The 13807-nt window shown below is 42.2% G+C and overlaps 2 protein-coding genes across 3 annotated transcripts in view; one reads left to right on the forward strand and one right to left on the reverse strand.

Moving 5' to 3' along the window:
- Positions 1-7839, reverse strand: part of HSPBAP1 (HSPB1 associated protein 1) — a 57719-nt gene extending 49880 nt beyond the window's left edge. The window contains exon 1 of one of the 2 annotated variants that reach the window (XM_019448583.2): positions 7622-7839. In XM_019448583.2, the coding sequence (XP_019304128.2) occupies positions 7622-7685 (64 nt within the window). In that variant the 5' untranslated portion in view covers positions 7686-7839. The remainder of the gene's footprint in view (positions 1-7621) is intronic. The other variant, XM_019448582.2, reaches the window with a different exon arrangement.
- Positions 7840-9086: 1247 nt separating this feature from the next.
- SLC49A4 (solute carrier family 49 member 4) overlaps positions 9087-13807 on the forward strand; it is a 77907-nt gene continuing 73186 nt past the window's right edge. Inside the window, exon 1 of the mRNA XM_019448584.2 lies at positions 9087-9556. Coding sequence (XP_019304129.2) covers positions 9199-9556 — 358 coding nt within the window. The 5' untranslated portion in view covers positions 9087-9198. The remainder of the gene's footprint in view (positions 9557-13807) is intronic.

Here is a 13807-nt window from a genome sequence, read left to right on the forward strand (position 1 = left end):
GCAAACATATGGTATCTGTCTTTCTCTGACTGTCTTAGTTTACTTAGCATAATACCCTCCAGTTCCATCCATGTTGTTGCAAATGGCCAGATTTCATTCTTTCTCACTGCCAAGTAGTATTCCATTGTATATATAAACTACATCTTCTTCATCCATTCATCAGTTGATGGACATTTAGGCTCTTTCCATAATTTGGCTATTGTTGAAAGTGCTGCTTTAAACATTAGGGTACAAGTGCCCCTTGTGCATCAGCACTCCTGTATCCCTTCGGTAAATTCCTAGCAGTGCTATTGCTGGGTCACAGGGTAGGTCTATTTTTAATTTTTTGAGGAACCTTCACACTGTTTTCAGAGCAGCTGCACCAGTTTGCATTCCCACCAACAGTGCAAGAAGTTTCCCGTTCCTCCACATCCTTGCCAGCATCTACAGTCTCCTGATTTGTTCACTTTAGCCACTCTGACTGGCATGAGGTGGTATCTCAGTGTGGTTTTGATTTGTATTTTCCTGATGAAGAGTGATGCTGGGCATCTTTTCATGTGCCTGTTGGCCATCTGGATGTCTTCTTTAGAAAGTATCTATTCATGTCTTCTGCCCATTTCTTCACTGGATTATTTGTTTTTAGGGTATGGAGTTTGGTGACTTCTTTATAGATTTTGGATACTAACCCTTTGTCCGATATGTCATTTGCAAGTATCTTTTCCCATTCCGTTGGTTGCCTTTTAGTTTTGTTGATTGTTTCCTTTGCAGTGCAGAAGCTTTTTATCTTGATGAGGTCCCAATAGTTCATTTTTGCTTTTAATTCCCTTGCCTTTGGAGATGTGTCAAGTAAGAAACTGCTGTGGCTGAGGTCAAAGAAGTTTTTTCCTGCTTTCTCCTCTAGGGTTTTGATGGTTTCCTGTCTCACATTCAGGTCCTTCATTCATTTTGAGTTTATTTTTGTGTATGGTGTAAAATGTGGTCTAGTTTCATTCTTCTGCATGTTGCTGTCCAGTTCTCCCAGCACCATTTGTTAAAGAGACTTTTTTCCATTGGATACTCTTTCCTACTTTGCCAAAGATTAGTTGGCCATGCATTTACGGGTCCAATTCTGGGTTCTCTATTCTATTCCATTGGTCTATGTGTCTGTTTTTGTGCCAATACCATACTGTCTTGATGATTACAGCTTTGTAGCAGAGGCTAAAGTCTGGGATTGTGATGCCTCCCGCTTTGATTTTCTTCTCCAGTATTACTTTGGCTATTTGGGGTGTTTTGTAGTTCCATACAAATTTCAAGATTGTTTGTTCTAGCTTTGAGAAGAATGCCGGTGCAATTTTGATTGGGATCACATTGAATGTGTATATTACTTTGGGTAGTATTGACATTTTAACAATATTTATTCTTCCAATCCATGAGCAGGGAATGTTTTTCCATTTCTTTGTGTCTTCTTCAATTTCCTTCAGAAGCATTCTACAGTTTTAAGCATACAGATCTTTTACATCTTTGGTCAGGTTTACCCTAGGTATTTTATGGTTCTTGGTGCAATTGTGAATGGGATCAGTTTATTTCTCTTTCTGTTGCTTCATTATTGGTGTATAAAAATGCAGCCGATTTCTGTACATTGATTTTGTACCCTGCGACTTTGCTGAATTCATGTATCAGTTCTAGCAGACCACTGTTGTTTAACATAGTGTTGGAAGTCCTAGCATCAGCAATCAGACAACAAAATGAAATAAAAGCATCAAAATTGGCAAAGATGAAGTCAAACTTTCACTTTTTGCAGACAACATGATACTCTACATGGAAAACCTGACAGACCCCACCAAAAATTAACTTTCCTATGACTCCCACAATATTCATCATTATATAGAACATGATGACCCTTTCACATGCATGTATTTAATGTATGTATTTTTTTACCCTTTGTTCACATAACCCTTATGAAATTTAAAGCAAAGCCTTCTCTCCCAGTAGGACTTGGCCTATTTAACTTACTTTGGGTTTTTTAAATGTTTATTTATTTTGAGACAGAGAGAGAGATAGAGAGAGAGAGAGAGTGCCTGCGGGCACGTGAGTGGGTGCGAGTGGGAGAGAACAGAGAGAGATGGCAAGAGAATCCCAAGCAGGCTCTGCACTGTCACCAACCATGGAATCTCATCAATCATGAGATCATGACCAGAGCCAAAATCAAGAGTCTGATGATTGACTGAGCCATCCAGGCACCCTTATTTAACTAACTTTGTCATGGCAATAAACAGTCACCCCAAAGTGGAGTTTCTAGGGAGAATGACAGTTTAAAATGGGGTTGGAAGTTCCACAGATAGGATTCTGAGAATCTAATACAAAAATATGAAGTCACCTGCAAAATGGGTGTGCATGCTGCTTTTCTCAAGGGAGCAGATCCATATTTTCATTAGATTTTTTTTTCCTTCCTTAGGACTTCAAGATTAAAAATCACAAGTTTCCTTACCACAATGAGATATCAGCTCACACCTGTCAGAATACCTAAAATCAACAACTCACAAAACAACTGATGTTGGAGAGGATGTGGAGAAAGGGGAACATTTTTGCACTGATGGTGAGAATGCAAACTGGTGTAGCTACTCTGGAAAACAGTATGGAGGTTCCTCAAAAAGTTAATACAATGCTCTATGACCCAGCAATAACTAGTTATTATTATTTTTTTGGTAATTTAAAATTTTTAATAACTACATTAAAAAATAAGAAACAGGTGAAACTAAATTTAATACTTTTTGTTCATCCCAACATATCCAAATTATTAACATTTCAACATGTAATCAATATTAAAACACTATCAATATTTTAATATTATTAACAGTGTATAACCCATTTTTAAACTAAGTCTTCAAATACGTGTATTTGACACAAGACATCTTAATTGAGACTAGCCATACTTCAAGTGTTCAGGAGCCACATGTTAATTAGTTGCTACTGTTTTAGTCAGCACAGTTTTATACCATTGTTGGAAATTATTCTAAAGAAGCTCTATTTCAGTGAGTAGCTCACTTCTGCATCTCTTTGATTGCTTCTGTTATCAACAAAACATTATTATTGATTATCATTCATGGCATTATTTAATTATCAGCAACAAACTGTTAAATCTACCTAGATTAGATTACTCATGAGGTTCATTATCAGAGCTTTGATTAATACGGCACTGTTAGTTATTTATCCAAAGGATACAAAAATGCTGATTCGAAGGGGCACATGCACCCTGATGTTTATAGCAGTGCTATCAACAATAGCCACGTTATGGGAAGAGCCCAAATGTCCATCAATTGACAATCAGATAAAGAAGATGTGGTATATATAATGGAATAGTACTTAGCAATCAAAATGAATGACATTTTGCCATTTGCAACAATGTGGATGAAACTAGAGTGTATTATGCCATGCTAAGTGAAATAAGGAAATCAGAGAAGATAAATCTATGATTTCATCCATATGTGGAATTTAAGAAACAAAACAGGTGAACACAGAGGAAGGGAAGGAAAAATAAGATAAAAACAGAGAGGGAGGCAAACCATAAGAGACTCTTAAATACAGAGAACAAACTGAGGGCTGATGGAGGGGAGGTGTGTGGTAGGGGGATGGGCTAAATGGGGGATGGGCATTAAGGAGGGCATTTGTTGGGACGAGCACTGGGTGTTACATGTAAGTGATGAATCACTAAATTTTACTCCTGAAACCAATACTACACTGTATGTTAACTAACTTGAATTCAATTAAAAGGAAAAAAAACTATACTGTAATTAAAACTAAAAAGTAAGAAAACAATAAGATAAAATAAAATAAAATAATATCAATGTTGATAAACAAACAAAAAAGAATCACAAGCTTCCTTAAAACATTAAATACGAAGGGGTGCCTGGGTGGCTCAGTCAGTTAAGCGTCTGACTTTGGCTCAGGTCATGATCTTGCAGTTTGTGAGTTCAAGCCCCGGGTCAGACTCTGTGCTGACAGCTCAGAGCCTGAAGCCTGCTTCGGATTCCATGTGTCTCTCTTTCTGCCTCTTCCCCGCTCGCACTGTCTCTCTCTCTCTCTCTCAAAAATAAATAAACGTCTGGGGCGCCTGGGTGGCGCAGTCGGTTAAGCGTCCGACTTCAGCCAGGTCACGATCTCGCGGTCCGTGAGTTCGAGCCCCGCGTCAGGCTCTGGGCTGACGGCTCGAAGCCTGGAGCCTGTTTCCGATTCTGTGTCTCCCTCTCTCTCTGCCCCTCCCCCGTTCATGCTCTGTCTCTCTCTGTCCCAAAAATAAATAAAAAACGTTGAAAAAAAAAATTAAAAATAAATAAACGTTAAAAAAAAACAGTAAATATGGAGTTATCTTAGGACCTAGCAATTCCTATTTTAGATATACACCCAAGAAAACTGAAGAGATGTTAATACAAAAACATGTATATTAATGTTCATAGCAGCATTATTCATAGTAGCCAAAAAGGGCAAACAACCCAAATGCCATCAACTGATAAATGGATAAACAAAATGTGGTATTACCATACCATGGAATAGCACTCAGCCATAAAAAAATGAAGTATTGATCTGTGCTACAGTACAGATGAAGCATGAAAATATTATGCAATGTGAAAGAACCCAGACACTAAAAGCCCCACACTGCATGATTCCATTTACATGGAACATCCAGAGTAGGCACACATCCACAGAGACAGAGAGTAGACTAATGACTGCCAGGGGCTGGGGAGAGGGTCTGACTGAGGGTGACTACTAATGGATACCAGGGTTCTTGGTGTGATGGAAATGTTCTGGAATTATGGTAGTAATGGCTGCACAACTTTGTGAACATACTAAAAATCACTGAATTGTATACTTTAAAAGGGTGAATTTATGGTAAGTGAATACTATATCTAAAAAAAGCCTCCTCTTACCTAGCTGCATGCTTGATATCTTTTTCATCATCTCTCCTTACCTAAACTCTATGCATGTACACATTGCTCCCAATCACCTCCTTTTCTTCAGGTTCCTAATTTGCATAGTTTCTCAGGCTGAAAAATTCCAGAGATCTAATTTCTTGTCTCTTGGTTTCAACACCCATCAGTCACCAATGCTACCACTCTTGAACATGTAATTCCTGCCAGACACTATGCTAGATGATCCACAATTATCTTTAATTTTTACAATAATCATGCATTTTGCAGAGGACAAAACTGAGGCTTAAAAGTAAGTATCTGTCCTTTAGTCTCTCTCCCTCCCATCTGTCCTCCACCCTTCAGGCAGAGTGATCCTCCTAAAACCAAATCTGATCAAGTTATTCCCTTAACTAAAGCTCTTTAAAAGCCTCCTACTTGGGGCGCCTGGGTGGCTTGGTCGGTTAAGCATCCGACTTCGGCTCGGGTCATGATCTCGCGGTCCGTGAGTTCGAGCCCCGTGTCGGGCTCTGTGCTGACAGCTCAGAGCCTGGAGCCTGTTTCAGATTCTGTGTCTCCCTCTCTCTCTGCACCCCCCCCCTTCATGCTCTGTCTCTCTCTGTCTCAAAAATAAATAAACGTTTAAAAAAATAAAAAATAAAAAAATAAAAGCCTCCTACTCTCATAAAGTCCAGTAACTTGGTACGAGGTGCCCTCCACAATCCCTCTTCTCTCACCACTTCTAATACCAGCTTCTTTCAGTTCCTGGACCATGCCATGCTCTTTCTCCTCCTGCCTCTGGACTTGGCAGGGTTCCCTTACTCATTCACACAACAAACATGTATGAATGGCCCACTATGTGTCTGGCATTGTACTTGCTGCTTGGGCATATGTGATGAATAAAACAGATGTAGGTCCTGCCTTCAAGGTACTTAAGGTCAAGTGGAGGAAACAATACTAAACAAGTAATTACAGGTTGTAATAAGTGAATGATGGAAGCAGGATGCTGTATCACAGAACATCTAGGGTTAGAAATCAGGGGAAAACTACAGTGATTGTTTTAGATAGGTTGGTCTGGTAAGAACTCAGGTGGTGACACACTCTGAAACCTGAAGATTAAGAAGCCAATTATGTGAAAAGTAGACAACAGGAGGGGGCAGTGAGTGCCAACAGATACTCCTGGAGACATCAGCAGAGCCCAAACCAAGGATTTTTGTAGGCCGTGGTTAAGAGTTTGGATTTTATTGTAAGTGCACTGGAATTCATTTAAGAATTTTATGTAAGGGAGTATCACCTTTTTTTTTTTTTGCTGAGTGGAGAAGGGATTGGAAGGGCAGAAGATAAAAAACAGGGTCACATGGCCTGAAGAAATAGGAGGGGTGTAGGTGAGAAATGTGGGTGATTTGGACAAGGGTCTGAGAGTAAAGGAGGAAAAAAGTAGACAAAATAGACGCAGAACTGACCTGACTGGCAAAGTCATCCACTGAAAGTTATGAAGAAAGGATACACAGAGTTTGGGGAATTGTCACTAGAGGAAGTAAGCTTACCACAGAAACAGAATCAGAGGATCTCAGGCCCATGTTGACTGAAGTTGATCATTTTCATTTTATAGTGTCACCAATTTGCCCAGGACTTTTTCCAGCAAAATTGAGCCACATAAGTGCAGGTGCAAAGAAAACAAAAGGTTGGGTTCATCCGGAGTATGGGTTTTGCCAGAAGAATAAAAGTCAGGGAGAGACAACAGAACAGTACATCTTCAAGGAAGAGATCATGATAAAATAGAACATGCATTCTAAACTGGAGAAGGGGGTACAGATGGAAAGAAAATGGAAGGATCAATGGGTGGGGAGGTATAGATGAAGTTCAAGAATTGTATCTTTGGGGTACATAAGGGAGTTTATAAAGATAAGAGACTGCTCACACTTGGAGGAAGTTATAATTGTTTCTTCTGCAAAATTAGTCATTTTCCTCCCTAGGCAAAACATGACTATTTAATCTCCAACCACACCCATCCTGTGTTTTCCGGCTCCCTGTCTTCCCACAATTCCCCAGCACTACCACCTGAGTTTGTCATGATCTCATCCAATCTTAAAGGCCCACCCGCAACTACTCCTTCCTTGAAGCATTTCCATACTGAAACCTCTCCTCCCGGAGAAGAGCTCTCACCCAATGTGTACTGCTGGTAGTATGCGTGTTACCAGATATTAGTCAATCTTTTCCTTCCTAAGCCCCTTTACTCAATTGGAAAAAAGGCATTATTATAAACAGTCAAAAGTCTCTAGATCCAGTGAGCACCAGGCACAGAGCAAATCACTCAGTACAGCTAACACAGACTTCAGGCACATGGGCCACCCAGCTTCACTGGTTATCTAAGGCAGGATTCCACTTAAGTTGAGCAAAAGCTCATAGTCTCTGTTCATAAAAGTCCCAGATACTTCCATTTACCTCAAGAGTAAATTTTTATCCAAATTTAATTTCATATAAATTTATACAAATTTAATTTTAATCCATTCAAACCCCCCTTGTGGGTAAATCAGCACTGGCAGGATGTGGGGATTCAGGACTTGTAAGATGACTGGAAGTCTGCACGTCCCAACTTGAGAAAAGCCACGTTCACTAAAGATAATAATTTTCCTCACAGTTTAATGCAGGGCCAGAGAGACCTGAAATAAGAGCTAAATCAAACGGCCACATGAGAGGCAGCAAGAATCAGTTGGCACGGGGTTGTACTCTTGGTCTGACTTCAGCGTGGCGCCTACCTTCCACCTCTCCAGCTCCAACTGCAGGGGCCGTGTCAGCGGTCGCCCGCGGGCCTGCTGCCATGGCTAGCTTCGCCCCAACCCCAAACCGGAGCGGAGTGGAGTGGGTTCTAAGGAGGGCCAAGAACCAGGTTCTGGGGTCGCACGACGGGAAGGAGTCGCCGTAGCAGCTGCAGGACTCTTCCCGGAAGCACCCCTCACGCAGCAGTCACGTGACGTGAGCTGGGCGGGGCCACGCAGGTTTGTTTTGATTCCCTTGTTGTTGAAATGTCAGCACGTGGTCTGTCTGTAGCGCTTTTTACCTTCCCCAGATCTTAGCCTTCTTTCATTGTAGTCTTTTTTGGCTTAGTTTCTGCTCCTCTGTTTTTAGTCTGGTCCTTCCTATCTGCCTTGGCGCTTTCCTCCACCCAAAGTATTGGAGTTTTAGGGGATGGTTTGCAGTTTTGTGGGGCTCCGGGCGGTGGAATGTGGCTCTGCCTCCGCATACTCTGTAGCCGCGCTCACTAGCTTTGGGCACCAGGAGAGGTCACGCTTCTCTTCCACCTCTCTTGCCCTTGTGGCAGTAACTTGACTCCATCTGGTTTTTGTGGCTGCTGGGGAATACGAACCTCAGGCAAATATCCTTTAATTGTGTTCTCCGTGACTCATTCCCGACCCACACAAGACAAATCGCTTGACCTAGGGTTTCAAAGCTACTAACCGACAGCTGTCAGGCTTCCGGATTTGTATAATGAAATAAATAAACAATCTGTTGCTTGATCAAGACATCAACAATCCCCACCCTTCTCACTTTTCCACTGGTCAAAATTGTAATAACTGGAGATGGATCTAAGTGATTAGGAGCAGAAACCTAGTCTCAATCAACCTATCTTTATTGCTAGCCTGTTATTGACAAACAGAGGGTTGAACGATATGTGTCTTTTTTTATACATATGAATGGAACTCCCTAATTTATAATCTCAGTGAGTAAAACAAAAAGCTAATAAAACTAGGCAGTACTTTATGTAAAAAAATAAACGAAAAGTTAGGTTCATGCGTTAAATCTTATCCTATATCCCCTTTCATTTCTGAAGTTAGAAATCCAACAAAAATAACAATAAACCCAATATAGAAGCAAGCATTAGCGTAAGTGATCAGAAGTCTCAGAGTTGTTTATTGAGCACGTGATGTAAACTTCGGCACTTCCTCCAGCAATCCCAGGTTCCTTGCCCAACGTCCTCTTAAGCTTCTCCGGGAGTTTCCTCTTTCCCGGGCTCAGCCACGCCCCTCCCGCCTTTTCAGTTCTGCTTGTCCTCCCCCGGGGAAGCAGTCTCCACTCTCTCTCCCGCCTCTCCAGCACCCGGTGGGGGCGGGGGGCTGCCCCAGTCCGGGACCCCAGCCTCCTCTTAGCCCGCCGCACCTGCCCCGCCTTCCAGCCCCAGGCCGGCTGGCGCGGCGCAGGCGCACCAGGCGTGGACCGGAGGCCGAGGGCTACCACAGCAGCTTCGGCCTCCACCTCCTCCTGCAGCATCCGCGCCGGGCTGGTCGGCAGCCACCGGGGCCGCGCTGGGCAGGGGCTCCGCGGACCGCGCGTTGTCATGGGCGCGGGCTGGAGCACCGAGGAGGAGCGGCAGCCACTGCTAGGGCCCGGACTCGGGCCTGCGCCGGGGACTGTCTGGAGAAGCCGGGAGGCGGCGGCGGCGGCGGCGGCGGCGTCCGGGGTACCCGCGGCGGTCCCGGGTCCCGGACGGGTCTACGGGCGCCGCTGGCTGGTGCTGCTGCTCTTCTCGCTGCTGGGGTTCGCGCAGGGCCTGGTCTGGAACACCTGGGGCCCCATCCAGAACTCGGCGCGCCAGGCCTACGGCTTCTCCAGCTGGGACATCGCGCTGCTCGTGCTGTGGGGGCCCATCGGCTTCCTGCCCTGCTTCGCGTTCATGTGGCTCCTGGACAAGAGAGGTGAGGGGGTCCGGGCTGCGTCAGACCGGTGTTGTCGCTTCTGGGGGAGCCGGAGCCCGCCAGCCGCCGCCCTCGGCTTCGTCTTAGGGGTTATGTGAGGTGACTGAGTGTTGCTGGTATCCCATTCCCGTCTAGGAACCCTCCGTCCCCAAAGCGACAAATGTGGCAAGGCTCCTTTGCCTTCTGTATTTATGTTTACATGAAGGCCCATTATGCAACAGCAGAGACTAAGAGATCTCTAAATGTTCAGGCTTTTGCACAGTGTGGACGTCAGAGCATCCTCGTGCACGTGCTATGTATGTTTTTTACACCTAACAAAAATGACTGATGCTTTGACTTCAAAGGGATTGGGAGGTGTTGTGGGTGATAGGTCAGAAAATAGACCGACGATGCCCAGATATAAGGAAGTATTGAGTTGGCTTTGCATACTAAATGACTCCTGCCCAAGGCTGTTGGAAAACTCCTGTCCGATGCTTTGATTTCTCTAAAATGGTGAAAGGCAGTTATAAAGTGTGTGTTTGTGACTAGGTTGTTGTTTCAGTTGAGATTTGTGACTCTCAGATAAAGCGTGGCAGGTGAAGGAAGACTCTCTGAGGAATACTCCGAACAGACATCTCACTTTACCACTTGCCATGTGATTCTGTGAGGAGAAAAAAGAGGTCATAGGACTGAATTATATACTACACAGGTGTTGTAAATGATTCTTGATCAATGTGATGTAACTGATGGAAAAGGAGGACAGTTTTAGGCATATAAGTATAGTTGCCAAAGCAAGAGAAATAGCTTGGTATGTACGCTCTGTGTTTAGTTTGAGCATTAATTTTAAGAAGACCATCGACAAACTGGGGCACTTCAAAAGTTGCATGACAAGAATAATAAAGGATGTAAATATCATAATGTGTAAGATTGAGGGAACTGGGTGTGTCATGTTTCAGAAAGAAACTTGAGGCAGAATATAAAATACGTGAAGATCAATTAAAAGAGGAATTAGACTTACTCTGTGTAGTTCTAGAAGGAAGAATGAAACCGAGTGAAGTTACAAAAGGATGTAACTCAAAGCAATAAAGGAAGAACCTTCTAAGAACAAAAGGTGTCCAGCCCTGGAAGGTGTTTCTTGACTGGCCTAAAACTTCCAGATTAGGTACTTTTGCAGAGGATGAGTGTGCTAGATGTCCAGGAAAGGTTTCTTGTAATGAATGGAGGTTTTGTTTGGATTTATTTGTTTGCTTTTAAACTGATTGTATTTGGATTTCACCACTTTTTCCATCAATGTCTTTTTTTTTCTTCCTGTTTCAGGATTCAATCTAGTGTTCCAAATTACATTTAGTTATGATTTCTCACTGATCTCCTCCAATCTGTGACAATTCCTCTGTCATTCCTTACTAGGTTGGCTAAATTTAGGGGAAACTGTTGTTTTGTTGTTTCTTTTTATTTATCTTTATATCGGGAGCATTTTCCAATATTCTAAATTAAACCAACTTTGTTTTTATGGTAGAAGAATGTTAATTTTTACTTTTTTATTATAATTTTATGAACTAGCTGTGGCTGGATAAATTAGGGACTACCTGTTCACCTTATAAAATAAGTTACTTTAGGATTTCTTTCAGTAGTTCCTCTAACCACATGGGGAATTCAGATGTGTATTTGCCGTTGCTTGAAGCTATAAAACATAAATTTAAAAATTCTCTTTTAGGAAGTGGTTTTCCTTTTCAGTAAGAGAAAGCTGCTATACTTTCATATGTTGGCTGTCCTGCCGCAGATGTCCTATCTACGTACATAGAAAGTAAGTTCCTGCTATCCTTGGGTACTAAAATACGTTGCTCCATAGAGGGTAGATAGTTGTCTGGCCTTCCTGCTACTGTGGGTCCCAGTCAGCTTAGTAGAGAAGACTGGTTATCTTCCTAAGATGGGTTTTATACCCTCTCACCACTTTTCATCATTCAGAGAAGAGACAAAAAAGGACAGCTAGTAAGATAATAGGAGAGCCAAGAGCAAGTGTGCCCTAGAAGCCAAGTGAAGAAAATTTTAAGAATGAGATAGTACCCAAATGTGTGTTGGGAGACAGCCTTCCCAGAGCCTACATTCTAATGAGGAGGTCTACGTAACAAACAAACAATAAAATTAAATATTTAGTATGCCAGATGGCATTGCTATCCAGATAATTGCCATGGAGAAAAATAAAGCAGGGCAAAAGAGAAAGAGAGGAGGTCATGGTTGAAGAATGGAATGCTTGAAATTGAGATGATGTCATGGATGCAATCATAGTAAAGGTCAGAGTATAAGCAAGAAAACAGACTGCTGAGGTGTAGGGTAGAAGACACCATCATGGAATATGAAGTCAGGGGACTGAGAGGCCAGCATATTGAAATGATCATCTAGTGGTAGTGTCACAAGGAATAAGAGTGAGCCAAGACATTTGCAAATGGTGAGGGTGAATGCCTTGGAGGTGTGTGGTGGTCTATAGAGGACTGCAGCAAGGAGTTTTGAGTATTAGAATAAAACGTAATTAGAGCAGGGGCTCCTGGGTGGCTCAGTCAGTTAAGCATCCTACTTCAACTCAGGTCATGATCTTGCGGTTTGTGAGTTCAAGCCCCACATCGGGCTCTGTGTTCACAGTGCAGAGCCTGCTTCAGATCCTCTGTCTCCCTGTCTGTCTGTCCCTCGCTTGCTCGCTCTCTCAAAAATAAGTAAATATTTAAAAAATTTTTTAAGTTAATAAAAAAATATTATTAAAGCAAAGACTATTCTGGCCATGATAGAGTAATAGGAATGGGACTTATCCTTCTATTTTAAACAACTAAAAACAAAAAATGTATATGAAACAGAGTTCTCAGACATTGGACAAAAGGCAGGGCAGGACAGCGATCACCATGAATGCTTCAGCTTATTGCCTGGAGAGCATTTCCAGGTAGCAGTGCAGAGATGGGGAGTCCAGACATTCCTGCCGTTTTTCTAAGTTGAGACCATTTAGAATTGCAAGAGGCCAACTTAGCTAGAAATTTTAGGGTGAGAGTACCAGAAAGGAACTTAATGGAAAGTTCTAGATCTACAAGGAGTTCCTCTTGAGTCTGCAGCTGATAACTGATCTGCAGATAAATGTGAGGAAACTACCAAACACTGGAAAAAGGACTAGGAAAAAGAACAGGCAGAACAATTCCCCGAAGGCTGGGAATAGCTCACGTTCCCAACAGCCAGAAAGTAAAAACCTCAAAATACATAGGAGGTTGGGTTGAATACTCAGAGGGGCATTGTTTCAGTAGTAAAGACAAAAGAACTCTAAGGTAAAAAATGCTTTTGTTTCACCTAATAAAGCTTGAAAGTATGTCTTGGAGGGGCACCTGGGTGGCTTAGTTGGTTAAGCGACTGACTCTTGGTTTCGGTTCATGTCATGATCTCCTAGTTAGTGAGTTTGAGACCCTCATCGGGCTCCACAGCTGGCAGCAAAGAGCCTGCTTGGAATTCTCTCTCTTTCCCTCTCTTTGCCCCTCCCCGGCTCGTACTCTGTCTCTCTCAAAATAAATAAACTTTACCAAAAAAAGTATTCCTTGGAAAGGTCAAAAGTAACTTGGCTATATCTCACCATTGTTCACAAATATTTAAAGGAGTGCAAAAGAAAACCTGTCATCCAACAAGGTAAAATTTAGAATTCCTGACATCAAAATAAAAATTTACCAAGCATGCAAAGAAGCAGGAAAATATCACCCATAAAGAGGAGGAAAAACAATGAATAGAAACAGATCCCAAAATGGTGCAGATAACAGAACTGGTAGACAGGAACATCAAATCAGCTACTTTAAATAATCTACATATGTTCAAGAAGACAGAAGAAAGCATGAACATGTTAAGGAGAGACACAGGAAACAAAAAGACCAACATTAAATTTCTATGGTGAAAATGCAATCTGTGTCTGAGACAAGAAAAAAAAAAAAAAGATGTACTGGATAAGATTGAATAACAGATTAGATGTTACAAAAGAAAAGATTAGTGAACTTGACAGCAATAGATACTATCCAAAATGGAAAAGTGGGGGGCAAAAAAAGACTAAAAAGAAATGAACAAGAACCCCACCAGCATCAGTAAGCTGTAAAACAGTTTTAAGTGACCTAATATGTGTGTAATTAGGGTTCCAGAAGGAGAAGAGTAAGGGGAGAGGGCATAGAGTGAGATGAGGGAGGGCCAAAATAATTGAGGAAATAATGGCAGAAAAATTCCCTGTCTATAAACCCACAGCTCTAAGAAATACAAGAATCC

Source organism: Panthera pardus, unplaced genomic scaffold (genome assembly GCF_024362965.1).
Source record: "Panthera pardus isolate Hobbes unplaced genomic scaffold, ASM2436296v1 HiC_scaffold_16, whole genome shotgun sequence".
NCBI lineage: Eukaryota > Metazoa > Chordata > Mammalia > Carnivora > Felidae > Panthera > Panthera pardus.